Source organism: Heterobasidion irregulare (genome assembly GCF_000320585.1).
Source record: "Heterobasidion irregulare TC 32-1 unplaced genomic scaffold scaffold_03, whole genome shotgun sequence".
NCBI lineage: Eukaryota > Fungi > Basidiomycota > Agaricomycetes > Russulales > Bondarzewiaceae > Heterobasidion > Heterobasidion irregulare.
Genome location: NW_009258199.1, coordinates 1,315,237 through 1,341,581, shown reverse-complemented (window position 1 = coordinate 1,341,581; position 26,345 = coordinate 1,315,237). Strand labels below are relative to the sequence as shown.

Here is a 26,345-nt window from a genome sequence, read left to right as displayed (position 1 = left end):
CGTCATATCTTGTCAACCCGATGCACACGCCGCACCCGGCCAACCCCTTCGATCTGCTAGGCCGGCCTGCAGGCTTAACGCTCTCTCTTGCAGCAGTTTGATCACTATGCTGCCGACATTCATTCATCGCCTTGCCTTGGGTATTACTCTGGTCATGCTTGCGAACGTTGTTGCTCTATCATATGCGCATGACTTGACGCTTGCGGCGACGGACCACAATAAACGCCTGCGAGAGAGAGGACCATTGTATCATAGGTGAGTCGCGCATTCTTTTCCTGTACTTTTTCATTGTACCAACTACGTTCGATTCCTTGAATCCCCACACTCCGCAGCTCTTCCAATCTCTTGCGTCGGGATGGCGCAGACTGTGTATCCCCTGATCCAGCCAACACCCTCACTGACCGAATGAACATTGCGCTCAATTCGTCTGGCGATGGCTTTGTTTTATCGTTGTGTCAAAATACTCAATACCTCATCCAATCACCCATCTATTTCGCTGCACCTAATCAAGAAATCAGCACGGTCGGATATCCATCAGGAGAAGAAAGAGCGATCCTTGTTGTCAACGGACCGGTGTTCAATGGCTCGGGGCATACCACTGCCGTAGATGGGACCTGTCCAAATTGTAATGGTGTTAAATTGCGAAACATCCAGGTGACATTTACAGACTTCAGTGAGACTGAACGCCTTTGTCCTGACATATATCATCAGATAAACGGCACTCGTGGCGGCGCTTCGCCCACGAATGGGGGGGCCAACATCGAGATGGGTGGCGCCAATTCTGGCCAACTGATCGAATACGTCCACTCTTTCGACCCCAGAAGCTGGTCATGCCTTCACATTGCCGAGGGCAGCCTCAATTGCAACAATGTTATTGTTCAAAATAATGACATCGGTCCTTGTGGTTCTGATGTATTTCAAGAATGGGCAGACGGCATTAGCGTCAGCTGCCGCTCTGCTATTGTTCGTAATAACATGATCAAGAACCCTACCGATGGAGGGATTGTTCTTTTTGGATCTCCCGGAACATTGGTCGAGAACAATACCATATGGATACTGAACGTGAGTCATGCCGGAGTATTTTTTTTTGTCACGCTGACAATTTCACAGAACACACTCCTTGGAGGCATAAACATGGTCGATGTGCTGCCGTTTGGTGGAGACTATTCTGGCGTCGTCGTGCAGAACAATACAATCATAGGCGGGTTGGCTACAGATTCTGATTCCGACGAACAATCAAAAGGCGAAAACATTGACGATGTTATCATTAAGTTTGTAACCCCTACGTTCATCGCTGTCGCTCTGCTGATGGTGTTGTACAGGATTGGTATTGCAATAGGTCCCCATACTTGGTTCGGTGACGAATTCGGGGCCAATCGTAGCTCCTCGGGAATCGTTCGAGACAATATCCTAACTGGTGCATTCGGTTACGGAATGGCGATTACATCGGCTACCAATTTTACCGTCGAGAACAACACCCTGGTCGGAAACACATCTTTCATAGGATCTCGCGGCCCAAACTGCAGCACAACCGATGTGACACCAATACCTGCGCCATTCGTCATTGATCCAGTGAATGTGACGTCGTCCACAATCCAGAATAACTTCCAGGACATCCCTGATGGCAATGGACTCACCTGCATCCTACCTCCTGACGGAGGCGATTACTGGCCATATGGCGGTAACCCATCATCGCCCTCCCCTTCGTCCTCCACCGCAACATCGAGCAATGGTCTTTCAGGAGGCGCTAAGGCTGGGCTGGCGATTGGCATCATCCTTGCTGTTTTGGCCATTGCTGCCCTTACTTATTACATTCGGAGATGGGCTCTTCGGAAGCAGGCGTTACGAGCTGCTAATGGAAGGGCAGGGTATGTGCAGGGGGGGGCGGGCTATTGACGACTTGGTTGCAAACCTGCTGATCGTGCCATAATGCCCTTCATCTTGATTTTGCTGAACTCACATGAACCCGCCTAGATCACATCCTATATCCCACTACTACCTCTCTTTGACTGTATTCCCCCACGCATGGATTATCATCAGCCATCCGTTTGATCGTAATTGTCCCCATGGACGTTTCCCATCGGCCACCCTTTCTTCGCGTTCTGAAAGACGATATTTATTGCATCTCGTATCTTACGACTTGCCACGACTCATTGTGGTCATGGATGGATAGTTCATCCAGCGCTGTTTATACTTTATCTCGGGCACCTTATTGTTGGCCGCCTACAGCATAGTGATAAATTATGTGCTGACTCTGCATAAGTTGTTAATCTGTGCAAGCCTCGGTCCGCAGTCTGACATGATGCCATCTCCATTCTTTGCCTCTATTTGGTCGCATACATCACTTGTAATACACACGTGAGCTGGGCTCCAGCTTCAATCCCTCAGCTGGTTGAAAGGGCCAACGCTCTTACCACTATTCACACCTTGTCTACTGCACATACGCCATATATTAAGTCATGGAAGACGGAACGAGGTTAGTGAAATAGATTTCTCGCAGTAATTTCTCTTGCGAATCCGTTTTCTGCAGTTACCTCGGTGTCACACCTCCAATATCCACCACCGACTCCAATGCCAGAGAAAAGGAGGTCACTCTCACCCTCATGGAAGAACTGCGGAGACAGAACACGTTTGAGGGTGAGGCAGAGGCACGAACAAGGTACGTCGGCGGTTCGACTATTGCATATCGTCTGAGAGTTTTGTTTTGCCATGCCATCCGTTTCATCCCGCTGCACGTCGCATGGTCATTGAGCAATCATCCTTCTGAGTATCATCTGCACGCCATGGGCACATGTATTGAGCGATCCTCGACGACTTGCATCTGCTCTATCATTCAAAGAAAATAAAACTGATTCACTTGCCACTAGGGAAATAGTACTCGGTCGTGTAGCCGCTCTCGTAAAGAGCTTCGTACGCCGTGTCTCAATATCCCGAGGCCTCTCTGAGGCTGCTGCCAATGCGGCCGGAGGCAAGATCTTCACTTTTGGATCGTATCGTTTGGGTGTGCATGGACCCGGCTCCGATATTGATACTCTATGTGTTGTTCCGAAACACGTGTCCCGAGAGGACTTTTTTGAAGTATTTGAAGTGATGTTGAGAGAGACCGAGGGCGTGACTGAGGTATCTGTGCGTAGAGTGACTGCTCACCGACTTTTGAGGCGTCGAAGCTCAATTTTCCATCTCAGGGTGTCCCAGAGGCATATGTACCCATCGTCAAGTCGAAGATCGAGGGCATACCGATTGATTTTCTCATGGCCCGTTTAGCATTGTCATCAATACCTGAAGATTTGAATCTTCAGGACAATAATCTACTCCGAAATTTGGATGATAGGTGCATCCGGAGTTTGGGAGGTGCGTGCAATGTTCATCAACTTCTCGACCTGTCTCTGACAATATCTTCCAGGGTCTCGTGTCACTGATGAGATTCTCCGTCTCGTCCCAAATGTTCAAGTTTTCCGAGACTCCTTGCGATGTATCAGGCTTTGGGCTCAACGTCAGTTTCTTTTGCTTTTGTTTGCTGGACAATGAATTCAGTGGCATTTAGGGAGAGCAATATTGTCCAATGTTAATGGATTTCTGGGTGGAGTCGCATGGGCGATGTTAGTTGCTCGAATATGTCAGCTTTATCCAAAAGCTATTGCTGGCGCTATCGTCAGCCGATTCTTCATCATAATGTACCAATGGTCTGTTTGTGTTCTCAACTCTCTATCTGCATCTTCTGAGCGACTATATCTCGCGCTCAGGTCATGGCCGCAGCCCGTTTTACTCAAACAAATAGAGGAAGGCCCGTTGCAAGTTCGGGTATGGAATCCGAAGGTGCGAGTCAACATCATTTTCCGCGCCATGGAGCTCATCCTTGCTCCTAGCTATACCCAGGAGATCGGTCCCATCGAATGCCGATTATCACGCCTGCGTATCCTGCTATGTGTGCTACTCACAACGTTACTGCTTCAACGCAGATGATCATGACTGAAGAATTCAAGAAAGGTGAGTATTGACATTGATATGTAAGGAACCTAGCCATCGACATCGTCAAAGGTGCCGACATTGTCGACAAGGTCATTGTGGGAACTGCGAACTGGTCTGAACTCTTCGCCAAACACGACTTCTTCCACAAGTACCGCTACTATCTCCAAATCATCGCCTCGACAGGGGACCCAAATCTCCAGATCAAATGGTCGGTGGTTAGGTCTCTCGTTACTCTTCCACGAAGTCATTTCTTCTCTTTTCAGGTCTGGCACGGTTGAGTCTCGGTTACGTCAGCTGGTCATGAAGCTTGAATTCGTTGAGACTTTGCTCCTAGCACATCCCTTCGTCAAAGGGTTTGAACATGTGTCGTACTGTCTATCGCAACAAGAAGTACGACTTGTTGCTCAGGGTGAAGTAGGGGATACCTTTTCCAAGCGTAAGAAAGATGATCTCGAGGGCAAGGATGTAAGCCCTGTATACACGACCACCTTCTATATCGGCCTGGCTATTGAAGCCAGACAACGTGCGTCTTTCAGCAGTCCGTAAAATGTTCCATGTGCCTAATTCACTTTGTCACCTACATCATCTCAAGCTGGTTCCGTTGGCCCACGCAAGCTCGACATATCATGGCCCACTACTGAATTCACGAAGATGGTGAAAGCCTGGGACAAATACGATGAAAGCACGATGGGGATCGTTGTTCGACATATTAAGAGGTTTCGTTTTTGCACGTGGTACCGGAAATTTCTTGCTTAACTTTTCCTTAGCTCTGCTCTCCCCGATTATGTCTTCGATGCCGGTGAACGGCAACCGAAACCGGCCGTCAAGAAACGGACCAAACCTACCAAGGTGGGTTCGCTCTGTGACGCCAATCAAGATACTACGATTTTCTTATATCCTATGCCTCGACGCTTGAAGGCTGCCGATCAAACCAACAACATATCACTTGACCTGCCTGCCAGCAAGAAACCACGGTGCGTTCTCCATCTATCGTGACTGCTTTACCTTGCTGCCTCTTAGATGATGGCTGTCAGGTCATCGTATAACGCGTCTTTATCAGATCAACCGCTGACAAACACGATATCGAACGCAATCAGCACCCCGAACTCTAGTTTCACTCCATTGATAGCTCTGACTCCTGTGGCTCCCACTCCAATGAATGCGTACACTACGACCAACATCAAGAGTGTAGCAGATGTCAAATCACCTCACCTTCCGTTCGGAGAAAATGTCGCCGTGGCTACTGGTGGACGATAATCAAGACCATCTCTGTCCTGCCAGCTCCTTCAACCGCTTCTTCCGCTAGGCTGCCCGTCTTCCGCAATTCCTCTGACCATAATTGATCGACTATATGGCCGCTCACCTTTTATGTCGCGTCTATCTTTGATTATTCATGAACGCTTCATTTCACAGGGACCGTCGTTTTCGGAGCAAGCGAAGGTTCTGGTCCTTTATCAACTCTATAACGGCGCGTACGGATGTTGTGGATGGTAGTTTTTTCGTGTTCTTCCTTCTATGCTAAAGCAACAATAACGTAGATTTCTTCTACCTTTTTTCTGTATTGTTTGTCTGCGAGACATCCACCCTGTATTGTTATTTATGCAGAGTCCTGAAAATATGTTCTGATACTCGCCAAGGAAGCCACAGTACGACATGAGCGGAAATGTTTTATAATGTCAAAAGACGAACGAACGAAAGAATTCGGGTGTTCATATGGAACTAGACAGTGTCTACACGGTCTATTTTTTTCTCTCGAGTAGAATCCTGATATCCCTGCTCTTCTTGATATTTCAAGGTGTCCTTTCTGTATAGCGATTTCTCGCTAACGCTCGTTTTGATTTGAGGTCCTCCCGGGCTGGGAATGCCCATAATCAGCTTCGAACCTAGCTTCGAGAAATCAAGCATGTGGCCAATCTTGAAATTGTCTGTGGCCCAGATACGCTGACATATGGCATTGTTAGATGCGCTGGAGGAAGCGGGGCCCGATGGATATGCCGGAGGAACTGGTGAACGCAGCCAGACCCTGATTCGATGGGAAGCTCCTGGTGGGTTAGAACTTATAGGCATCATGCTACAATTATGATCGGTTGTTGTCGGAATCGTGAGATTGTAATGCTATGTAGGGTGGGGAGACAAGCTTACTAGATAGTGAATTGCACTTCTGTTGGTGAACAATCAAGACGGACGATGCAATCGTTGAATAGCACACGGCCGACACCGTTGGCATCATACTCGAGACTCAAAGAATAAACCTTGCACGCGACTGGCTGCCACCTGTGAACTACCCTCAGAAAACCATAAATCAAAAAAGAACTGGAAGTTACCTGATTATTAGATCAATAAGTTCTCGCCCAAGGACGATCCTATACATCTGTGAGTCTGGAGTAGTGTTGCGAAGCCGTGCGAACATGGCATCTTTGATGGAATAGAAGTCCGGATCTCTCCCGACCCAGAGACTGTCCTCCGAGAAAAGTCGATGATCAACATCATTCGCGTGGAGCCAAACACGTAAGGAGTAGAGGCATCCTTCGGGCAAACTCGACTTCGTAGGGAACATGCTAGTTGAGCCTCGTGAGGGATATGATCTCCGAGGCCGTGTATAACTCACAAAACTGCAAAGTGGACATTGTGCGGATCCATCTGAAGTCTGATAGAGACGGGGTTGCAGATAGGCCTTTCCACAGACCCTGTCCTCAGAATCAGGAATAGAAGATATTGACCACGATTGAGAGGGATAGGCTCTATCCTGTGTCAGCACGGATGATGATGAGGGACTGGGGTCCAACTCGAAGGTGAGATAAAATCTCGGACTGACGCTATACTGAGTTGCAAGTTGGCTGATCCAGCTGTCAGGGTGTACGTATGCACCACCTTTTCCACATCATGAGGTGTGACACTCGATGTACTATTTAACAATGATCAATCCCCCTCCATAGAAAAGTAGATGCTAGTAGATGGCGCTTGCCTAGAACCAGAATTGGAAGAATAATGTCGAGGCAAAGTGGGTAATCGTCGCGTCTCATTTCTACGCCCGTGATCAATGCCTGCAATATTTTATTTGAGATATGCATCCATACGATAAACTCAGCATGGCGGGCCGTGTATATGGTGGAGATGGGTCATCAAATTGTGCTGTGAACATCGCCTCCAAGGAGAGTCGTGAAACGAGCGGTATCGAGATAGAGGGTGTAAGTCTGCGTGGAAGCTTTGGGATCGCATGCACTGGATGTCGACGTTAGTTCTTTGTATCATAATGGCTGTGCCTCAGCGCTATTAATGTGACAATGAAGGTCAGTTGGGCCGAACCTGTGTGGACCGATGATGTAATGACCATCTGGATTCCGAAATAGGCAGGTACATAATTGAAACGAAACTCATGCTTCCCCGCCAGGCAGTGTCATGTCTGTCTCTTCAAAAAGTCTACGGTCCTAGATGGTTTCATTGTTCGAGAAGGCACAGCGCTGATGCGAGATGGCCAGGATGGGAGGTCATTGTAGGGATAGAGGTCCATGCACAGATCAAGTCACGCAAAAAGCTGTTCTCTCGTAAGTAAGGTCCATGTTCCACCTTTCGATGCGGAACATATTATGCTGATTCTCCCAATAGATTCGCCAAATTCGGATCCAGGGGCTCCTGCTAATATCCATGTATCCCCGTACGACGCTGCTTTTCCCGGGACGCTACCAGTAATGATCTCAAGACCGTTCTGTAGACGTTGCTGATGTATTTGTTAGCACTTGAATAGGAAATGCGTAGAGCTTGCTCTGAGGACTGCCATTGCTCTCAAATCTGATATACAGAGACGATCTTCTTTCGACCGAAAACACTACTTCTATGCGGATCTTCCAGCCGGGTACCAAATCACACAGCGTTACGGTAAGGCTACGTGTTGCGATTGTTTCGAGAATGCGGAGTGAAATACATGTTTAATCGACAGAGCCTCTCGCTAAAGGAGGTTACCTGAAACTTCCTGAAACAGGTGCTGTAGTTGGTATTGAGCAGATACAACTCGAACAGGTAATCATCTTGTTTCTATGAAATTTCTCGTCGCTAATTATAACTATATCTATCAGGACACGGGGAAATCATCGTTTGATTCACGAAGACGTCTCTCCGCAATTGATCTTAACAGAGCTGGTACAGGGCTCATGGAGATCGTCTCAAATCCTGACATGAGGCTAGTCGCACAGCTTGATGTTTGCCACGGCCAGTTCTGATATCACCCCATTCTTTTTGCCATTCGTCGTCTGCAAACAGATCGCCAGAAGAAGCGGGAGAGTATGTAAGGACATTGCAGGCTCTGCTTAGGTCCGTCGGATCTAGCGATGGTAACATGGAACAGGTAACGCAGACGCTCCGATAATATTGCTGTGAGCTCGACACATTCTTCAGGGATCACTTCGTTGCGACGTCAATGTCTCTGTCAATCGTCCAGGAGAGAAACCAGGAACAAGATGTGAAATCAAGAACTTAAACAGCGTCAAGTTCACCATGGTGGCCATAGGTATGTTTTGTTGGATCCGATGACTGAACAAAGCTCAAAGCCATCTAGGGTCTGAAGTCCTACGGCAGATCTCTCTGATAGAGAGTGGTCAGCCTGTCTCTCAGGAAACCCGTGGATTCAATGAGGACACCGGCGAAACGTATCGTCTACGTGGAAAAGAAGATGCACCAGACTATCGTTACATGCCGGACCCCAACCTCCCACCGCTCCTTCTAGAACATGTGAGTGTTCTGTGCTCGTTCTGTGTTTTGCCACTCAAACGATCCCAGAGCTTTGTAGACGGCATACGTGCTAATATGCCCGAGCTTCCAGATGAGGTTCGGTCCCGATTGCAGGCTCAGGGCCTAAGTCAACGAGACGTCGATGTCCTCATGGCCGTAGATTCGGGGCGCGAAGTTGGGTTTGACGGCGCTCTCGGTCAGGGTGCCGTCGCCTACTTTGACACGCTTTCCAAGAACCGGGATCCAAAAACCGTAGTCAACTGGTACGCTACCTGGTTGCTGTCAAGCGTCATCCCTTCCTTTAAGCTTTACGCCGGTTTCGATAGGATGACACACGAGCTTCTCGGCCAGTTAGCCCTTCGTCGAGAAACGTTCAAGGAGAACCCGGTCTCCGTGGAGTGCATGGGAAACTTGATTGATTTATTACAAAGTGGTATGATTACTGGTGGGCAATGTTCTCAGGAGAGAACGTTCATCATTCGACTGTTTCGGCCGCGCTGACCCGTGGTTTGTAAGGAACATCTGGCAAGACCCTCCTACGACACATGCTTGACCACAGGTCGGACAAGATGCCAGTGGAGATAGCACAAGAGCTTTCTCTCATTGCACTGAGCGAAGGCGAAGATCTTCTGGAAAAGATGTGCTCTGAAGCTGTCATAGCCTTGCCCGCTGAGGCCGATGCTGTTCGTCGTGGCAATCTCCAGGTCCTTAATAAGCTCGTGGGGTGGGTGATGAAGTCGAGTAGGGGAAGGGCTGACGCTCAAGCCGTCAGGGCGAATTTAAAGAAAATGCTGGCACCAAACTAATTTTACTTTTGGCACGTGCTCAGATATGCTCAGTATCAAGCGTTCACGCTTTTTTTGAATTCAACTGCCATGTGAATACAATTCGACGATATTCTCTATTTCCATTGTGTCAATTGCGTCATCAGACGGCGATCTTCTGCGCCAAGAACTCCGACCACTCTTTCTCTCCCCACGAGCTCGAGATCTCATTGGCAACAAGACCATCCCAGAGCACGGTAGGTGATCCGTGGACGCCGTTCTGCCGGGAGAATTTGACTACATTATCCGGCCACCGGTCAATCAATTACCGGCCCCACGAGCAAAAAAAAACATACTTGTGTATTTCAGATCGTCTGTGACGGCCACACCACCGTTGGGGGAGCTTTTGAGTCTGAGCAAGTCGTTGAACTCTCCAACTTTGCTTGCGGGAATGACTTGGGCAGCAAGAGCAGCGAGCTTCTCTCGGATTTGAAGGGGAGTCAGTGTGGACGTAGGTATATCGAAGTAATCTTCCTGTTGCTTAAAGAGCTGTGACATCCGAACAGGGGCAGTGAGTTAAAGAAGGTGTTGCGATGACCGTTGTAGCTTACCAACAAGCTGAACTGCCAGAAGTTCTCTGGGGCGACGCGAGCAATCTGAAAATATATTCATTAGGACGTGATGGTGACTCATTCTCAAAAAAAAAATCATACCGCAAGACCAGCCTCGTGGGTGAATGTGGATGAAGCGTGCCAAGGCTGCACCTGAGGCCTGATGATGACTTTCACCTTGCCATCGTACTTGCCGCCAGCATCGAGAAGTGGCTTCAAGACACTGTCGATGGCCAAAGACAACTTCGCGCTGTATGCACGGTCAGATAACTCTTTTCACCCGGTGCTATCAAATTCACCTGAATGGGCACACATAATCGACTAGAGATATAATGATCAGATAATGGTCTGCGTGCGATGCGATGAGTTCGTACGGAAGATGTCAAGAGTGTGGGGGGCGTCATATCTCCCAGCGACGACGAGGGGGCGAAGGGAAGGTTGAAGAGCCATCTTTGCAAGCGGTTAGATGATGGTTGCGGATAAGAAGGTGTCGGGTCGATCTGTTGAAATGTCCATGGTTTTGTTGTTGAAGTGGGTGTATGGTGATCAAGTAAACGTCATTGATCTAATCTCTTACCCTCCTGTTTCCCACGGCTCCGGGCTCTGCATCGTGCTCTTGTTCCTAACGCGCCGTAGTCAACAGTCTGGCAGAAGCCTCAGAGCCATGCCTATCACATTCGCTCAGTTTCTCTCTCAAATTGCGAATGCGTTACGCGACGAGAATGGACTGGATCTGGCATACATGCTGAGGCCGACTAACCCTCATGGGAAGGATCTCGTGAAGGAGTTCCGCAACCCAACTGTACGTCGTGTGTTCTAACTTTTATCGGCTGCATGATTGTTGACTATCTAGTCAGCGGCAATCGATGTCCCGACATGAGGGCGTAATAGAAAACCCATGGGATGAAATTGCCATAGAGTATGTTCTGGTCACCACACATGTAGCCAAGAAACGTTACGCAGAGGCGTTCAAGGAACATACACAGCTTGTGAAGTGTGTGGATCATACGTTGGCTCCATGATCAAGGGCTGAGGCTGCATGATGCACCAATGTTGCTCCTTAGCTTGTTCCTGCGATTCTTCGCAACCAACAGCGGTTGGACATTACCGGCTCTATTCGCTATCCTTCGAGACTTACGGGACCTGGCGTTTGATGTCAGTTTAAAGGCTCAAAATCTTCCGCTCATAAGCTCATTCAATATCGTAGGCCGATGTACAAGCTCGTGATGACAATGTGAAGAGTGAGTGTATGGAGGAGGCAGCGCGGATCATTTCCAAGGCGTTTTCAAGTTGTATAACAGATAGGTCTGTCGTATCTGCCCTTTCTACATGCTGAATCATTGAACAATCTACAGGACATCATCGCATGCGATGTCTAGGAAATGGGGTGTATATTATGTCGTAGGACTCATCATGAAGAGCTACTTCCGAGTGAGTGACACATCCATAACCAGGCGCCCCCATCCCAACAGCTGTTGGTGTGTAGATCCGACGAATATCCTTGTCCAAGAACATCCTTCGCGCCATCGAGGCAAACCCTGACATACCGCCACTATCACAGTTTCCAAAAGCCCACCAAGTATGACTGCTGCCACCATGAGAAGTGCCGACGCTGAACAGCTGTAAGGTTACGTACAGGTATTATTTGGGCATGCTAAGTTTCTTGAACGAAGACTACACCAAAGTACGCCCACTACAATACTATCGACATGTCTTACTCCTCACTGCCCTCGTAGTCTGAAGAGGAGCTGACTCTTGCTTTTTACAACTGCCATGTTGACGCGCGCAACAACCGAGAGTACGTGCGCCAACTTCTCAGACGTACAGATACTGATGGTAGGGTATTATGAAAGACGTATACTGACATACCTCATTCCTCTGCGCATTCTGCGCGGCCACCTACCCTCCCGAGAGCTCCTGGATAAGTTTCCTGTGCTTGATGAGCTGTACACCCCATTCATTGAAGCTATTCGGCGGGGTGCTATCAAATCATTCGATACCGCTCTGGACAAATGGGAGCGTCGCTTGGTGGACCTGAATCTATGGCTCACCTTGGAGAAAGGAAGAGAGCTGTGCATTCGAGGGCTGTTTAGACGAGTGTTCGTAATCTTCCCTCAATCTTGTGGCATTGTCTCATTTCTTTTTGGGCCGTCTTTGCGCGCCCTGGCAGGTGGGTAGCATCGCAAAAAAGCAACCGGATACCTGTGGCTTTGTTCCATTCTGCCCTGAATATCTCTGGTATGGAGGCGTCCCCAGAGGAGGCCGAGTGTCTCGTGGCGAACATGATTTACAAAGGTTACATGAAGGGCTACATCTCGCACGAAAAGCAAATGGTCGTATTGTCGAACATGAATGCCTTTCCTCGTCTTGTGGAGAGACAGACCCCCTTTGCATTGTATTAGCCCTCTGTGGGTGCTGTGTCTGCAATACAGTGCTCTTCCACTTGAAAATTCTACGGTAGAACGATTATCTTCTGCGTATATGCTCAGCGGTCAGCAACCTGTGCCAGCGGTGTGGCGTGGGCTGGCGTACCGCCACAACTTCCAAATACATTGAACGCGCTTGGATGACATGTCACGACTCACAGAATCAACTGTAGGACTGTCTTGGCCCTTCAACTTCCAATATATCTATCTGATCAAAGCGAATGACTATATAAAACAGCTGCAGCCGTGGTCCTCTTCCACCACTCCTCAATCGCCCCCACTATATCTAAACCTCCATGGGCAACTCTGCTTCTAGGTCCAGAGCTACTTCAGGCCGCTCGGGCCGCCCTCATAGACCTTCATCATCGTCTACAAGAGGTAGAGACGTGGTGGCGGGGAATGCGAATGAGCTGACAGCCAAAGAGAAAGCTGAACTTCGGCCACCATTCGTCGAGTCGCGATCAGTGCCGCCTTCATATACTGAAAGCCAGCAACCTCGTCCCTACACTACTAGCTGGCGTGCTCCTAATCTAGAATACCTCCACGCGCCACTCAGGCAGGAGAGCTTTGACGATGCTCTTCAGACCCTGATGCAGTACGACACAGTGATTATCGTTGACGATTCAGGCTCCATGAGCGGACATCGGTGGATGGAGGTATGCATTCTGCCACCTCTCAAAAAGCTAAACTCATCCGACAATAACAGGCCTCGAACGCTCTCCAGGAGTTGGCAACTATTGCCACCAATTACGACGTAGACGGTATCAATGTTCATTTCATAAACGATATGGATTCGGGTATAGGTCTCAAGGTCAGCACCTTATTGTCCTAGAATTGGTCTTCGTCGTTTTAATCTTCGCTTTTCCCTCACAAGTCTTCCGCACAGGTGGCACAGCTATTTTCGAGAGTCAAGCCGCGAGGTGGAACAAATTTAGGACGCAAATTGGAGCTTCTGACTTCCATATACATGGAGAAGATAGAACGGGCTAACAAGGAGGGTGGCATGATGCAAGTGATGCAAACGTGCAAGCCTGTGAACTACGTGATAATCACAGATGGCCAGCCAAGTACGATCCGGCTTTTATTAACTATAAATGACCGCTGATACAGGGTTGTTTCCAGCTGACGACGTCGAAGGGCCAATCACGGCACTTGCGAAACGACTTGATGAGGGGCGGTTTTCGCTCACACAGGTATGTGGTCATAAATCACCCAGTAATCAGCAATCCAATTCCACCTGTAGATCGGTCTTCAGTTCCTCCAGATAGGTTCCGAACCATCTGCCACAGATTTTTTGCAAAAGCTTGACGATAACTTGCACAAGACTCATAAAGTGCGGGTACGTAGTTTTATGCACCTTATCGATATCAGCAAATGTATCCTCACCATATGTCCCAGGATATTGTTGACTGCACTCCATACATAGGAGGCCCTATAACAGCCGATATGATTACCAAAATTCTACTTGGCGGCATTAACAGACGAGTGGATATGCAAGATACTCGCGGCTTGGTGTGATCCTGCCGGTATCTCCTAGCGCACGAGTACATGGGTGGCTGGGCACCCCGAACGATACACCGAGTAACATCCTTTCATTGTGGAGCACAATGTATTTGTTAGTACTTAAGATTAGCTATAACCTCTGTATCATGCACCTTACGATTAGATTAACATGAAACATAGCTTGGAAACCAAGATTGGGAAGAACATGGCCTTATACACACAGTTTACCGGGTGTAAAATATGAAGGTCGTGCAAAAGCTGGCTGCCTTGCGATATTATCAGTGACTCGCCCATACGCTTTCATTTTCTGGACAGTGTGAGACATGATTCGGCTTTGACGTCTGTGATGGTTGAGCGACGACTTTGGTACTATACTGATTCTATGAAACTACATACACACCGAATTACACAGGATATGAGTGAGCGGTAAGCACTATACATATTTGGAAGAGTGCCATCCGCGTATTGACCAGCGATCAGATAGTACAGCATACAGATGGAATATGTACTGTCCGTATAAGTGTTTCTTCGAAGTTTTGGGTGCGACTGTACACATCGGCGTTAGGATACTCTGTATTTGTCTGCGTACCCATCGCAGGACGAGGTCCTCTGTCAGTTTGGGTACACAGCTCAGTTACCTGTCCCAGTCCTCGAGTGCGAAGGCAAATATCCCAAAAATCGAGGCTGCCTCCGACGCACCGCCAGCTAGGCTTTCTACACTTCTTCGGATAAAACGTATAAGTCCATCTAGTTCGGATGACATCTTGTTGATCTGTGTAAACGGGTCCTCCTCTACGAAGGATATCGAGGATGTCGTCATAGAGAAAGATGGTTCATGGCTATATTCTCCAAGTGGGTCTTCCTCATCGGTATCCGAGTCACCCGAGAAATCTGGAGGTTGGCTGAGAGTTTGAAAGAAGCCGATGGTATTCTTTCGCTGTCGTTTCTGGCGACGACTCCGATGGGGCTGTATAGAGGCGATGGACTGCCGCGAGACATCATATGTGGCGTCTCCAGCGAAGGCTATAAAGCAGTCGGTAAAATGAAGACTCATGTCTAGGATAGACAAAAAAGCTCGGTGTAAAGCAGACGTCTGTCAATACTAGATCAGGCAAGTATATAGGATGAGTGCGTCGCACGGACCTGTGGCTGAAGAAAACATCGCCCTTCCAATTTGTCAATGCTTTTGTAACGGTCTAGTGTTAGTGCATGATTTCAGCATAGGAGCATGTGTAACGCAACTGTTCGTCGTGTAGTTGGATGATGTCATCCAGGGACTTTGCCTGCCTCAGTAAGGCATGAAAGGACAGTAGCTGAGAGTGCAATACCTATGAGGCGCATAGCGTCAACTCGGTGAAAAGCCGCCGGAGAATGCTCCTACGTGTGTCATTATGAAGTCCAGGAAAGTGCTTGGTACCGACATTAGTTGTAAGAATATGACCAACCGTGAAGACTCACTTGATGAACCACGAGAGCTTACTTCTCATAGCGTGGAATGGCTTCAATTCACTCGCTCCGCGGGACTGCGTGACCACAGCACCTCGCACGAGGATGCGTTCAAGTGTGGTTTTGGCACGACGAATCTGCAACAAGAAGACGAATATCGCATTGTACACCTGGAATCCATGTGGGTTGAAGACGTATGTCAAGGGGAACGGGGCGGCGTATTCTAATAATAAACCGTCGATAGATTTGACTGTTCTATCTCCGGTTTTGTCGCGTCCACCTCGATATGATAGGCGAACAAGGGATGAATCGATCCACTTCTCCTTGCTCATGTCTGTAATGTCCCGGAAGGCACTGTTGAGGAAGTGAAAGTCGGTCCAAGTTTGGTGGCTATCCATCTATGACCAGAGTTCCCAGTCATGCTGAAAAGAGCACAAACGGACACGCACTTTATTGAACAAGACATCTGAGACAAGAGAAATGACATCTATCCTCCTCATAAGATACAATCCCTCCAATGCAGTGAGGTGAGGCCAAAGTTCTCCGTCTTCGATTATGACATGGGCCAATCGAGCTTGTGCCATCCGACATCGAGGCAAGAGCTCATCGTAAACGAGTCGAGTGAGGTCATCAATCGACAACGTCAACGATTCGTGTTGGGAATGGGTTTCGACAATGGCATCAAATGGAGGCCACCGCGACATCCAGAGTCGGCTGTCGTCCTCTCCCGGTGTTATCGGCATTTCTAAAGCACGAAGAAGGCCAATCGCTTTTCCAGCACTCAGGATGTAGGGGGCTATATGCGTGAGGAAGGTAGGCAAAGCCTTCATGCCCGTTTCCCCTTCAGCAGAGCCGTCTCGCAAAGCATACCCCTCCGTCCAGAAGTCAGGATCTAGTATCGGCAGTTCATTATCTTCGACGAAAAATTCGTCGTCGAGAGCAGAATGGTTGTACAGGCTATGTCGATCCACCGGGTCCTGTATTGGCATCCCGTTCTTCAACCACTGTCCTACCAGCGACCATATCGGTGCCGCTGTCTCGACAAAAACATTCATCAACGCATCAGACGTGACATGGTCACCCATAGACATATGTTCTTGCGCAGATTCTAGCAAGCTATCCAACAAAAGTGTTGTGACAACAGAAGGGGGCATGCGAGACGGAAGCTCTGCCAACATCCATACTTCTGCGTCCGTATCCTGAGATCGTGAAGCTCGGCGCATGACTATCCTCAGTACTTCAAGAAGGATGCTGAATGTCTGGGAGAATGCATCCTTGATAGCCTTCTCTAGGCTGAGCAAGCTGACAATCAGAGATGGACCAAAACCTGATCGAGCAAGGCATATTTCTTCTTCCTTGGCTGCGCACCACCGGTCGAAACGTCGTAACTGTGAGGAGACAGCATCTGAGCAGGCTTCGATCGTCCGTGTGATGCGGCGATTGTAGCGGGCTAAGTGAGAGGAGTTGTTAGATACGTCGGGCGCACGAGATGACTGATCTAATATGCAAGCTGTAAATTTCCGGAGATGCTCGAGGATGGTCGCTGTTTGAGCAAAGGACGCGAGTATCGATGCCTGTGCCGTCAGCGTTAGGTGGATCAGACGAGGGGCGTCTGGTATGAGCTGCAAAATATCTTAAAAAACAACCGAGATCACCATACCAAGGTACTTGCCTCAAATGCGAAAGTGGAATGATCGTAGTACGACCATTTCAAGAGTAGGTTCTTGCGACCCTGTAATGCCATCAAGATCTCACGGACCGCATCATGTTCATGGATGTATTTCTGTAGTATTTCGTGAGACTAGTCCCAACGAACGAAACAAAACAAAGTCATCACCTCCTTAATGAAGTTATCAAGGTTCAAATTTTGGTCTTCACCTAGAACGCGGCTGAGCGACGGGCCTGAAGGAGCCAAATGTATTTTAAAGTTGCTATATTATGATAAGGTTGACGTACCTAGAGTGGAAGCATCCCCTAAGTTGAAGGGGTCCGTAGGAGAGGCATCGGTTTGCCACTCGCTCCTCCAATACTGTCTTGACTGCAATTTTGCTACATCTCTTCGATGCGCATACAGATCAGTGAGATCTGGCACTGGTCCTATTTGTTGAGGCAACAACAAGGGAGAAGTATCCGTCTCGTCACTAAGCGGTGAATTCAAGGATGATAGAGATCGATTGAGGTCTCTAAGGTCGTCAGAGGGAATGGGAGAGAGCGGTGGTGTACTTCCAGGGCTTCTGATTTCCCAACCCTCGACTGTACTACCAGCAGGTAAACCATAGACACCCTCCCAGTGCTGGCCTTCAAACGGCTCCTCGGCCAATATGTCTTTCCAACTCAGAGTCGGGGGAGGGTCTGGAGGGTTTCTTGCGCTTTCGAGCAAGTTGTTTGCATGGTTGATAGTAAGTTGTGTCGGCGGAAGGGATAGAAGAATCTAACTTGAATGATGAGCCTTCCAAGTCAGTTCATTATGACGCGAGAAGGTTACCAGAAATTGGAGGTGATCGGGCAGTCGAGAAAGCTAAACGGCCAGTTCGTTTGAAATCTCCGCTTCAGATAGTCCAACTTGCTCACTGGTATTTCCTGATCGAAATCTTTGTTCCCTTCTACCTGATCCTTCAAGTGAGTATATGTGGTTTCAAGAGCAGTTGCCCATGAGTCCTGGTTGTTTATGCGGGCTTTCCGAGAGAAACTGCAACATATGAATATGAGACTCTTGAGACATGTGACTGGAGAGCTACCCTCTGATATGCCCGTCGATAGCCTTCAAATCTGTGCTCGGAGCAGCCTTTAACCCAGGGTCCAAGCTTTTGGATACATAGTCGACGGCTGTCCGGAAGCTGGCCTCCTCAGTTTCAGGCGAAAGCCCTGTCGTCTGTGTCACGAGAGCTTGGCTAAGAGATGCCAAACGAGGAGACTGTCTCGTCGGCGGCCTTTGAGACAGTCGAGAGTATGGTCTTTGGGATATACGAGAGACTGGACGACCGATAGAGGCACTCGATGAAGGTCTGAGATTATACGGTGCGGACGGCGTATGATTCGGTGTGGTGGATGGAGGTCTTAGCGAAGCTCTGGATGAGGGCCGGATGGATGACGCGCTCGACAAGGGCCGTCCGACGGAGGACGCACTAGATAACGGCCTGGGAAAACTGTTTGGAGTTGACTCTGATCGCTTCATCGTCGTGAATTTCGCCGGGCGAGTCGAAGACGGGTCGTTGCCACAAGCGCGTTTGTCGGAGTACGAACGTGCCGTTTATCGTCAGGACCCGGGCATACCCCTACAGAGCTGACGGATTTACTTCATTTATGCGGACGGAAATGCCGTAACCGCCCGCCAAAATCAGGATCGGACCTCTGCTGAGGTATGCCGGGGTCCTTTATCGTCCTGTTCAGTCACTTGGTCCAGCTTAGCCCCATGTATGGCAGGCTTTCATCCTATCGGTGGCTGGGAAACGGGTGAACGACGGAACCCATCACGAGCAGGTAATCGTTATATATAAAGGTATCGTATCCATCTTCCGCCCGCTTGCCTGCGCACCGTAAGACCATTGGTCCAACGCCAAATGCCTCGGAAAGTGCTTATCGGTTTTGGTGTGGATGTTGATGCAGTGGCAGGCTGGTAGGTCTTCTCCTGGAATCCCCGCCGTAATTCCCAACGATGAAATCATAGGCTGGGATCCTACGGAGGTGAAGATTCGCCTCTAGATATCTCTAGGGTGCGATTCTTCTTCCTCGCTATGATGGCATGGACGAATGATCCATCTTGCTTTGAAGGGTATGTTTGCAGGCGAAGTGGGCGTGCCGCGCCTCTTGAAGCTTTTCGCCAAGTACAAGCTGAAAACGACGTGGTTTATTCCGGGTGAGTTCAAGTTAAGGCGACACGAAGCCGTTGTGAAACCCTTGGCTTTTGACTGGACAGGCCACAGCCTAGAAACGTTCCCCGAGCAGATGGCTGCCGTCAGAGACGCAGGACATGAAATGTAACACCATACATGTATTTGTGAAATTTCGCTGCTCACTACTGACACAGTGGCCTTCATGGATACTCTCACGAAGTGCGTTCCTTTGCCTTACTTGGTTTTCTATCATCACTCAATGTGGTATTACACGTGTAGAACCCTGTTTCGATGACTTTCGAACAACAGAAAGACATTCTCGATCATACATATAATCTCCTCACGGTTTTCAACAATGGTGTTCCACCGAAAGGAAGTGTTGCACCTTGGTGGGAAACGAGTAAAGAAGGTACAGAGTTACTCTTAAACAAGGGGCTTGAATATGGTGCGCACTTTTCCTGACACATAACTTTATCCTTTCTGAGGCTTGATGTAAGATCATTCAAATATGGCTCACGAGTGCGTAAATCATGCACATCCGCGGTATCATTCTCATACACGGATTCCTCAGCTCTCAGGCATATTATCTTCGTGACCAGGACACCTGGACCAAGATCGACTATACTGCAAAGGCTCATACATGGATGAAGCCGCTTCAGAAAGGCAAGGAGACTGGGATAGTTGAAATACCCGCAAACTGGTACGAACCGCCCAAACTCAGACATCTTGATTTATGAACAAGGAATGTCGTGCTCTATACACAGGTATCTAGACGACCTGCCACCGATGATGTAGGTCATTAAAAGACTTTGCTTTTTTGCATGCTGATGACGCTCTGAAAAGGTTCATCAAAGCAAGCTCGAACTCCCATGGCTGGGTGAGTTACTCTAGTTTCAGCCTTGGATCTTGGAAGTCTTACGCAGCAAAAAGGTCAATGCGAGAGACGTCGAACAACTTTGGAAGGACACGTTCGAATATCTCTACAGGTGAGACAGAGCTACTTTGTCTAACAATACTCGAGATCTCAAAACTTGGTGCAGAGAGGAGGAAAGTTTTATCTTTCCTATCACCATCCATCCTGATGTTAGTGGGTAAGCATTGAATCCCGTATCAATCATATCACATTAAAACTAATCTGCATTGATATCTCAGTCGCCCCCATGTGCTTCTCATGCTGGTGAGAAGTTTGACCACGCTCTGAAAGAACTTTCGAAGCTTATCGTCGTCTAGGAACGCTTCATTGAATGGGTGAATGCGCACGATGGTGTGTCATGGGTGCCTATGATAGAAATGGCGAACGAGTTTAGAAGCCGTGTGAAGCCTAGGGAAGGAGCAGCAATGCCTCGAGGATTCACGGCTTGAGTTAAGACGTTATAAAACTTGTGTGAGTTTCTCTGGGTCTTGGTAATGCCAAACTGTGTTATGTTTTTCGTCGTGCTTCAGTGTGCCACGTCCATCCTTGTGACCTTACTGGCGAACAGCGGCTTTAAGTCTGGACCTCATGACCTCATGACTACTCCTGCATTCACATACCATTCTATCAGTATCATCATGCGCCGCAGTGGTGTTCACCTTTGCACGGATTCCCTCGCCCCTCGACTCCGGGCCGCAAAGAACGTTGGAACCCTACAGTCAGGTTAGGTCTTTGAGAGTATATAGGCGGGCTATCTTCAGATATGCCTGCTTGATCCCTCACGATCATGTCTAACGCACATTTGAGCAAAGAACTCGCCGAATCATTGGAGAGAGTCCATGTTGATACGCGCTATGGGCAGGTGACTGGCCGGCGAGCCACGAACGGCGCAGCCGTCTTCTTAGGTGCGTTCATCTTTGGAGACCTTCAACATGTAAGCCAAGAAAGCTTATGCCAATAGCGGCCATTTCTAGAATTGCCATATGCTCTGCCTCCACGAAGGTTCGAAGACCCTGTCCCTCTTCCGTCCGAGTTCCGGTACGACCGAAAGGAATATATCCAGGAGAGCGTCTGTAAGTCTAGACTGTAAAATGCTAACTGGCGTGTTCACTCTCTGTACCGCAGATGCGGCTCAACCGACGAATGACGGGCAAGCGGCTGGTAAGTCGAGAATCAGGATGTTCTCCAGTGATTTGTCCTAACAAAGTCTCTGCTTTTATTCATCAGGTACCCCATTCGAAGATAAGGTCGGCTTCGGAGAAGCTTCTGAGAATCCGTAAATTTTGCCCACAACCTGACTGAGCACCTCAGAGGCTAAGGTGTAATACAGTCTCTTTCTCAATATCGTCGTGCCGCCATCATATCCATCAAGTACCCAATTCCCGGTCAGGATCTACATTCATGGAGGGTCAGTTATCAGATCGCGACGACTGACGAAAGTATCCGGATTTGATTATGTCTCTGATACTATAGCTTCCTCCAATTTGGCTCTCCACATGGTTTAAGTTCGCAGGCTCAATTCATCGCTGCAGAACGTTCAGAGGTTTGGGTCAACATTGGCTATAGACTTTCGGCGTTTGGTTTCCTAGCATGCGATGAACCCAAAATTGAAGGCAATTTCGGGTTCAAGGATCAATGGCTGGCGCTGCAGTGGGTAAAGGAGAATATCAACTCCTTCGGAGGTGAACATGCTGCCTTGCTCAAAGGCTGGAGGAAATAACTTTCCGTTCAGGAGATGCAAACAATATACAAGTCACAGGACTCTCTGCAGGTTCATATCCACCGCGAATGATTGCGAGGGCTCTGCTTAGCTGAATAAATTGCATCTATCAGGTGCACATTCCGTCCATCAAATATTGCATCATGCATCCCGGCTTCCACAGGACGAAAATGCACCCTTCCATTCGGCCGTCTTGCAGTCGAATGCCATAGTGTCGGGTTTCTCTTTTCGTTCGAGGAGATACACACGGCTCATTTCTCTCAATGTCTTAGGTCAAATCCGAAAACACCTCAGGAGCTACGGTCGCAATTTGAAGCAATTTGTCGCGCTCTGGATCTCGATCCTACCTCCCCAGACGTTCTTGCCACCATACAAGATCCCTCCAAAGTCTCTTTCCGATCTATCACCAAAGTCATAGAAACGGAAAAATTGGGACTCTTAGGTACATTCCGCGGATGCCTGGACGGGAAGTGGATGTCGAGCTCCCCAGATCCCATGACATGGCAGCGCTCGGGAGGGCTCGCGCGGGGTCTCCTCGTTCACGGTGTACGCAGCGTCGTCATCGGCGATTTATCCGAAGAGTGGTACCTATATTCCATCGCCCACCCTATTGAGGAGAAGAGCGATATCGTCACAAACCTGAACCGATACTACTCACAGGACCTGACCGAGAATATGGTCAAACTCTACAAAGACCTTCCAGACAACGCTGGCGCTCAAGCATTCGCCAGGCAGTTTGGGGATATCCTGAGCGACGGACAAGTGCACCTACCCGTGAGGCTACTGCATCGAGACCTCCTGAGCGCTGGATACCCAGTTCTACGATATGAAATCAGGTGGACACCGGAGCAGATACGACCGAAAGGTGAGCGCAACCCCTCAGTCCATTTTTGAGTGCTGATTGCACGCGGGAAAATGCCCGCTCCGTTTGCGACCCCGGTTCTCATTCACAGGGTTTGTCACACATGCCACCGATAGGGTGCTGTGGGCGTTCCGTGTGCCCGTGCTCCAAAGCTCGCAGGTCGAAGTTGCCAAGGCGTGGCTGAGGATCATAGCTGCAGAGTTACAGAAGCTGGAAACGGAAGGTAAATCAAGTAGGGGTGTCAAAGAGATCTTGACGCTAAGGGAGGACAAGACTATCCAGTGGATGGAGGATGGACGGTGGGATGGAGTCATCAAAAAAGCGAAAGCATTTCCTGGAGAAGCTCGTCCCTGAGGCTGTAATAAATCTATATCACCAGAGTATGTGACTAATCAAATCAGACGATACGGAAACCGCCCACATGCTGACTTTCATCCCATGAAGGTCGAGAGATAGAAATATGTAAATAAGTCAAACTAACACACAAAATTTCCTAATTTATTTTTGTTGACGCTACCTTTTCCTCCTCACGAGAAGCCGTCTTGCTAAGGTTTGAGACAGGACCCGTGAACCATTTGCGGGCCGAAAGGACCCATGACCCTGCTGCAAACAAGAAAACAGCCATAATGAGTACGACAGAGTAATCTGCGCGTCCACACGTTTCAGTAAATTATAACACTAAATAGCGAAGGGACTCACTCATGCCGGCTGCCGTTGTTTTTTGTGCCGTAGGGAAGAGCAAGAGAACTACGATGAATGCAACCCATGCGACAGCGATAGACCCGGACAGCGTGTACCATTTTCCAAGGTTGAAAGGGCCCAAGACAAGCTTGGTTCGACCGGAGGTTATGCGTAGGAAGATAGGCGTCACATAAGATGTATACAGTCCGATTACGGCGGCCCTAAATAATCTAGTCAGCAGACGAGATTGCGCATAAAATAGGTGTACACACCCTGCAAGAGACGACAGTGCGGCTTCAGAAAACCCAAGCACCCCGAGGATTCCAGAAAGGATCATGACGAGCCAGACAGCGTTGACAGGTGTTTGGGTTCTGCTGTTCATCTCTTTCCACCAACGCGAGCCAGGGAGCGCGTTGTCTCTAGCGAACGCGAAAACAACGCGGGACGCATCTACGCCCTGCGCAGCTCCGGTGACATACTTGCTTTCCGTTTCAGTTGCGCGTGCGGCACATGATCAAGGGAGAAAGCACCTGTACAACGATGATAAAACTCCAAATGGTCAACATGCCTCTCTTTCCCAATGTATCCAAGAACAGCTGCCCCATGGGCAAGGGAAGGTCAGAGTTGAGAAGATCCGTCACAGACTTCGTTGCAAACGATGCGGCGATGAAGAGGAGCCATCCCAATGACTGAGTCGCCACGACGCCAACCATGATAGCTATCGGCGCCGCGCGTGACGCCCCAGCTACCTCCTCAGATACGTGAGCGGCGGAGTCATCTGTCGAATAGAAGAATCTTGAGAGCCTTCAGCTGACTAAACATCGAGAAGAACTTACAGCCCGTCAACGTCCACATTGGAGCCGTGAACGCAAGAAGAAAAGCCCAGCCATCTGTCTCAATTAGAACACAGACATCGGCAACAGTAAACAAGATTTACCATTTGCCCAACCGGTGTTGTTTTCGAAAAGGGTGAACGCATCTCTGGTGGAAACCCTGTCGTCCCCTGCACCGACTAGCAGAGCAATGATCGCCGCGATGCTCGTTCCCACTGAATATACGTGCAATTAATATACGATCGACTTGTATATATTCTGGAAGTCACCGTTGATTACGACGTAAAAGAGGTTGAGCTTCGCGAGAACACTCGTCGCAGCGGAGCACACAATGCCATGGGAGAACAATATGGCAAGCAGGATGCCGAACGTCGCTCCTGAGCCGAGAACGACCCTCCCATCAGTCCCGACCGCAATCGCGGTAGTGATCATCTCAGCGCTAATGACCATAGAGCGGTCGGACGTTTTCCGCAATCAGAGCTTGAGAACACTGAAGGCACTGGGCGCTTACCAGGTAAAATCAATCGAACAGACAAGCGAAACTTGACCAGTGATATTCGCCCAGCCGGTGATCCAGCTGGCCAATGGGGCATACTTAGGCGGTGCAAGTTTTGCTGAGTAATAATACAGGCCTGCGCTTGTTCTTTTGATATATGGCGTGAGCTGTCATGATTTTTTACGGCGGACAATAGCACCCACGGCATTGCAGAAGTTAATTCGGCCATGCTTGCGGCGATGCACAGGACAGGGAAGCACGGTATGAGCCACCCAAACACCATCCCGACATGTCCGCCTCGTACGACTCAGCCCTGATCGGGTTATAGAACTGGAGAAGACTTACCTGATACGAGAGGAAATGACAGGGTCGACGAGACGGACGCGACGATGCCCATGATAGAGAACGCAAACGCGATAGTTTCTATGAGCTAGCAGTTTGCCGTCGAGCATATTTGTGAGGAGCAGGAAGAGAAGAAGGAAATGCCCGCACCGAAAACTCCCTCTTGAACTCGCTTTTATACCCCAGCTCAGCTAGCAGTGCATTGTCAGCATGCCTCTGTCCTAATTGCTCAGCAGTGAGATCATTATGAACGGGCGCGGACTCGACGCTAGCGTCCTGCTTCTCCTCTTTGGACATCCTTGGAGCAGCTGTTGGTGGGCCGAGGACACAAGTGGGAGGGGTTGAAGTTCAGCAGTGTCTGTCTGGGGAAAAAATACGATGCGACATGATCACGAGCACCAGTGCGAAATTTCGAAAGGCTACGGGCGCTCCATGGTCGGACCCCTTGGTGGCCAAGTTATCTAGCGCTTCCTGGCGTATCGGGAGATAGGACAGATGAAAACGATTAGAAGAATTTGACTTTTCGCTGGTGAAAGTATAATTGGGAAATTGAACTCGCTTATCTCTCGAACGGATTCGTTTCGATCTTCCCACTGCAGAATCCACCAGTATCTGCTTCGCGAACCACGCCGCGGCCAGACATGGCCAACTGATGATAGAGATGGACTGAGGGCATCTTTCAAAAGGCGGGTCAGATAGGGATGTCGAATCAGCTAAACGGGTGAGCTACGGATTCACTCTGCCGAAGTCCCGACCTCGAGCATGATCATCCCTCTGTCCTTTCCTTCTTAATGGCATATTGATTCAATGAAAACGAGGCTGTGCACTCTAAGGTTGCCAAGTCCAACTTGTCGGGCGCTTGTCTCACCGATGAGTTGAATTGAGACCAGTGGGAATTTCTGACACGGAAGCATTTCCGTCGTACCGGTTCAGCGCGTTGCGGTTGCGTCCGTACCTTATTGATAGAGATATTCCGCAGCACGGTCGAGCGTGCCTATATTGGGTGTGAACGTTGTTGATCTATAGAGGTCAAGCCCGTCCACGGCTACCGACGACAGCGGCGGTCAGGAGAGGAAATTGGTGAACAAGCTGCAGCGACGTTCGCTGTGTTGAGCCCGCCCGGCGAACGCCGAGGCGCGTCTGTGGCAAAATGTGGCGCGACGACCCAAATTCGGAAGGCCGTCTTCGTCACACACAGCATCGACGTCCGCAATGGCCGCA

At 49.1% G+C, this 26,345-nt stretch overlaps 11 protein-coding genes across 11 annotated transcripts; 7 read left to right on the top strand and 4 right to left on the bottom strand.

Moving 5' to 3' along the window:
- Window positions 1-154: 154 nt before the first annotated feature.
- On the top strand, window positions 155-2,173 carry HETIRDRAFT_415814 (uncharacterized protein; the record flags this gene model as incomplete). Its single annotated transcript, XM_009545516.1, has 6 exons — window positions 155-255; window positions 333-654; window positions 712-1,062; window positions 1,111-1,271; window positions 1,323-1,868; window positions 1,975-2,173. The coding sequence occupies 6 exons, from the start codon at window positions 155-157 to the stop codon at window positions 2,171-2,173; spliced, it is 1,680 nt and encodes a 559-aa protein (XP_009543811.1).
- A 248-nt stretch (window positions 2,174-2,421) lies between these two features.
- On the top strand, window positions 2,422-5,600 carry HETIRDRAFT_472544 (uncharacterized protein). The gene is made up of 14 exons (XM_009545515.1): window positions 2,422-2,476; window positions 2,531-2,659; window positions 2,868-3,126; window positions 3,186-3,351; window positions 3,404-3,493; window positions 3,545-3,683; window positions 3,744-3,816; window positions 3,867-3,987; window positions 4,039-4,177; window positions 4,233-4,492; window positions 4,562-4,685; window positions 4,737-4,818; window positions 4,888-4,943; window positions 5,004-5,600. The coding sequence occupies exons 1-14, from the start codon at window positions 2,460-2,462 to the stop codon at window positions 5,224-5,226; spliced, it is 1,878 nt and encodes a 625-aa protein (XP_009543810.1). The 5' UTR covers window positions 2,422-2,459; the 3' UTR covers window positions 5,227-5,600.
- An 88-nt stretch (window positions 5,601-5,688) lies between these two features.
- On the bottom strand, window positions 5,689-6,846 carry HETIRDRAFT_312785 (uncharacterized protein; the record flags this gene model as incomplete). Its single annotated transcript, XM_009545514.1, has 5 exons — window positions 5,689-6,040; window positions 6,112-6,243; window positions 6,294-6,527; window positions 6,578-6,708; window positions 6,745-6,846. Coding segments are annotated over 5 exons (951 nt in total), but the record flags the coding sequence as incomplete, so codon positions are not given.
- A 499-nt stretch (window positions 6,847-7,345) lies between these two features.
- Window positions 7,346-9,500, top strand: HETIRDRAFT_312503 (uncharacterized protein; the record flags this gene model as incomplete). The annotated part of the gene is made up of 11 exons (XM_009545513.1): window positions 7,346-7,514; window positions 7,576-7,655; window positions 7,704-7,845; window positions 7,907-7,986; window positions 8,043-8,179; window positions 8,227-8,311; window positions 8,362-8,473; window positions 8,522-8,694; window positions 8,743-8,901; window positions 9,001-9,139; window positions 9,211-9,500. 11 exons carry the CDS (start codon window positions 7,346-7,348, stop codon window positions 9,498-9,500), a joined length of 1,566 nt encoding a protein of 521 aa, XP_009543808.1.
- Window positions 9,501-9,602: 102 nt separating this feature from the next.
- HETIRDRAFT_439015 (uncharacterized protein) lies at window positions 9,603-10,542 on the bottom strand. The gene is made up of 6 exons (XM_009545512.1): window positions 10,444-10,542; window positions 10,369-10,390; window positions 10,172-10,319; window positions 10,070-10,114; window positions 9,815-10,007; window positions 9,603-9,755 (listed from the first exon to the last, which is right to left on the bottom strand). Exons 1-6 carry the CDS (start codon window positions 10,517-10,519, stop codon window positions 9,622-9,624), a joined length of 618 nt encoding a protein of 205 aa, XP_009543807.1. The 5' UTR covers window positions 10,520-10,542; the 3' UTR covers window positions 9,603-9,621.
- Window positions 10,543-10,733: 191 nt separating this feature from the next.
- HETIRDRAFT_415809 (uncharacterized protein) lies at window positions 10,734-12,471 on the top strand (the record flags this gene model as incomplete). The annotated part of the gene is made up of 10 exons (XM_009545511.1): window positions 10,734-10,871; window positions 10,927-11,063; window positions 11,134-11,224; window positions 11,310-11,374; window positions 11,425-11,500; window positions 11,556-11,648; window positions 11,697-11,753; window positions 11,806-11,867; window positions 11,923-12,168; window positions 12,240-12,471. 10 exons carry the CDS (start codon window positions 10,734-10,736, stop codon window positions 12,469-12,471), a joined length of 1,197 nt encoding a protein of 398 aa, XP_009543806.1.
- A 727-nt stretch (window positions 12,472-13,198) lies between these two features.
- HETIRDRAFT_46901 (uncharacterized protein) lies at window positions 13,199-14,013 on the top strand (the record flags this gene model as incomplete). The annotated part of the gene is made up of 5 exons (XM_009544898.1): window positions 13,199-13,306; window positions 13,370-13,562; window positions 13,618-13,688; window positions 13,739-13,834; window positions 13,894-14,013. Coding segments are annotated over 5 exons (588 nt in total), but the record flags the coding sequence as incomplete, so codon positions are not given.
- A 362-nt stretch (window positions 14,014-14,375) lies between these two features.
- On the bottom strand, window positions 14,376-18,619 carry HETIRDRAFT_62800 (uncharacterized protein; the record flags this gene model as incomplete). The annotated part of the gene is made up of 12 exons (XM_009544980.1): window positions 14,376-15,091; window positions 15,142-15,181; window positions 15,241-15,326; window positions 15,380-15,407; window positions 15,457-15,842; window positions 15,894-17,056; window positions 17,113-17,227; window positions 17,282-17,346; window positions 17,401-17,875; window positions 17,930-17,962; window positions 18,016-18,133; window positions 18,183-18,619. 12 exons carry the CDS (start codon window positions 18,617-18,619, stop codon window positions 14,633-14,635), a joined length of 3,405 nt encoding a protein of 1,134 aa, XP_009543275.1. The 3' UTR covers window positions 14,376-14,632.
- Window positions 18,620-19,004: 385 nt separating this feature from the next.
- On the top strand, window positions 19,005-20,639 carry HETIRDRAFT_314180 (uncharacterized protein; the record flags this gene model as incomplete). The annotated part of the gene is made up of 14 exons (XM_009545510.1): window positions 19,005-19,060; window positions 19,112-19,157; window positions 19,216-19,300; window positions 19,361-19,421; window positions 19,472-19,496; window positions 19,557-19,722; window positions 19,775-19,800; window positions 19,856-19,977; window positions 20,042-20,068; window positions 20,121-20,154; window positions 20,208-20,263; window positions 20,318-20,368; window positions 20,430-20,454; window positions 20,508-20,639. 14 exons carry the CDS (start codon window positions 19,005-19,007, stop codon window positions 20,637-20,639), a joined length of 912 nt encoding a protein of 303 aa, XP_009543805.1.
- A 642-nt stretch (window positions 20,640-21,281) lies between these two features.
- HETIRDRAFT_170572 (Carboxylesterase) lies at window positions 21,282-23,126 on the top strand (the record flags this gene model as incomplete). The annotated part of the gene is made up of 7 exons (XM_009545509.1): window positions 21,282-21,351; window positions 21,418-21,466; window positions 21,521-21,647; window positions 21,704-21,872; window positions 21,923-21,961; window positions 22,074-22,775; window positions 22,864-23,126. 7 exons carry the CDS (start codon window positions 21,282-21,284, stop codon window positions 23,124-23,126), a joined length of 1,419 nt encoding a protein of 472 aa, XP_009543804.1.
- Window positions 23,127-23,265: 139 nt separating this feature from the next.
- Window positions 23,266-25,421, bottom strand: HETIRDRAFT_48060 (amino acid transporter; the record flags this gene model as incomplete). The annotated part of the gene is made up of 11 exons (XM_009544934.1): window positions 23,266-23,417; window positions 23,472-23,683; window positions 23,738-23,931; window positions 23,990-24,231; window positions 24,290-24,343; window positions 24,391-24,501; window positions 24,556-24,725; window positions 24,798-24,929; window positions 24,986-25,079; window positions 25,128-25,212; window positions 25,275-25,421. 11 exons carry the CDS (start codon window positions 25,419-25,421, stop codon window positions 23,266-23,268), a joined length of 1,593 nt encoding a protein of 530 aa, XP_009543229.1.
- Window positions 25,422-26,345: the final 924 nt, after the last annotated feature.

Excerpts from the sequence above, each read along its gene's own strand:
- HETIRDRAFT_439015 (XM_009545512.1), bottom strand. The coding sequence starts at position 10,519 with ATGGCTCTTCAACCTTCCCTTCGCCCCCTCGTCGTCGCTGGGAGATAT. Across the intron at positions 10,391-10,443 it reads CCACACTCTTGACATCTTCC|TCGATTATGTGTGCCCATTC; the intron begins GTACGAACTCAT and ends TTATATCTCTAG. Across the intron at positions 9,756-9,814 it reads AGACGATCTGAAATACACAA|TCAAATTCTCCCGGCAGAAC; the intron begins GTATGTTTTTTT and ends CGGATAATGTAG.
- HETIRDRAFT_472544 (XM_009545515.1), top strand. Across the intron at positions 3,988-4,038 it reads GACTGAAGAATTCAAGAAAG|GTGCCGACATTGTCGACAAG; the intron begins GTGAGTATTGAC and ends ACATCGTCAAAG. Across the intron at positions 4,178-4,232 it reads CCAAATCTCCAGATCAAATG|GTCTGGCACGGTTGAGTCTC; the intron begins GTCGGTGGTTAG and ends TTCTCTTTTCAG.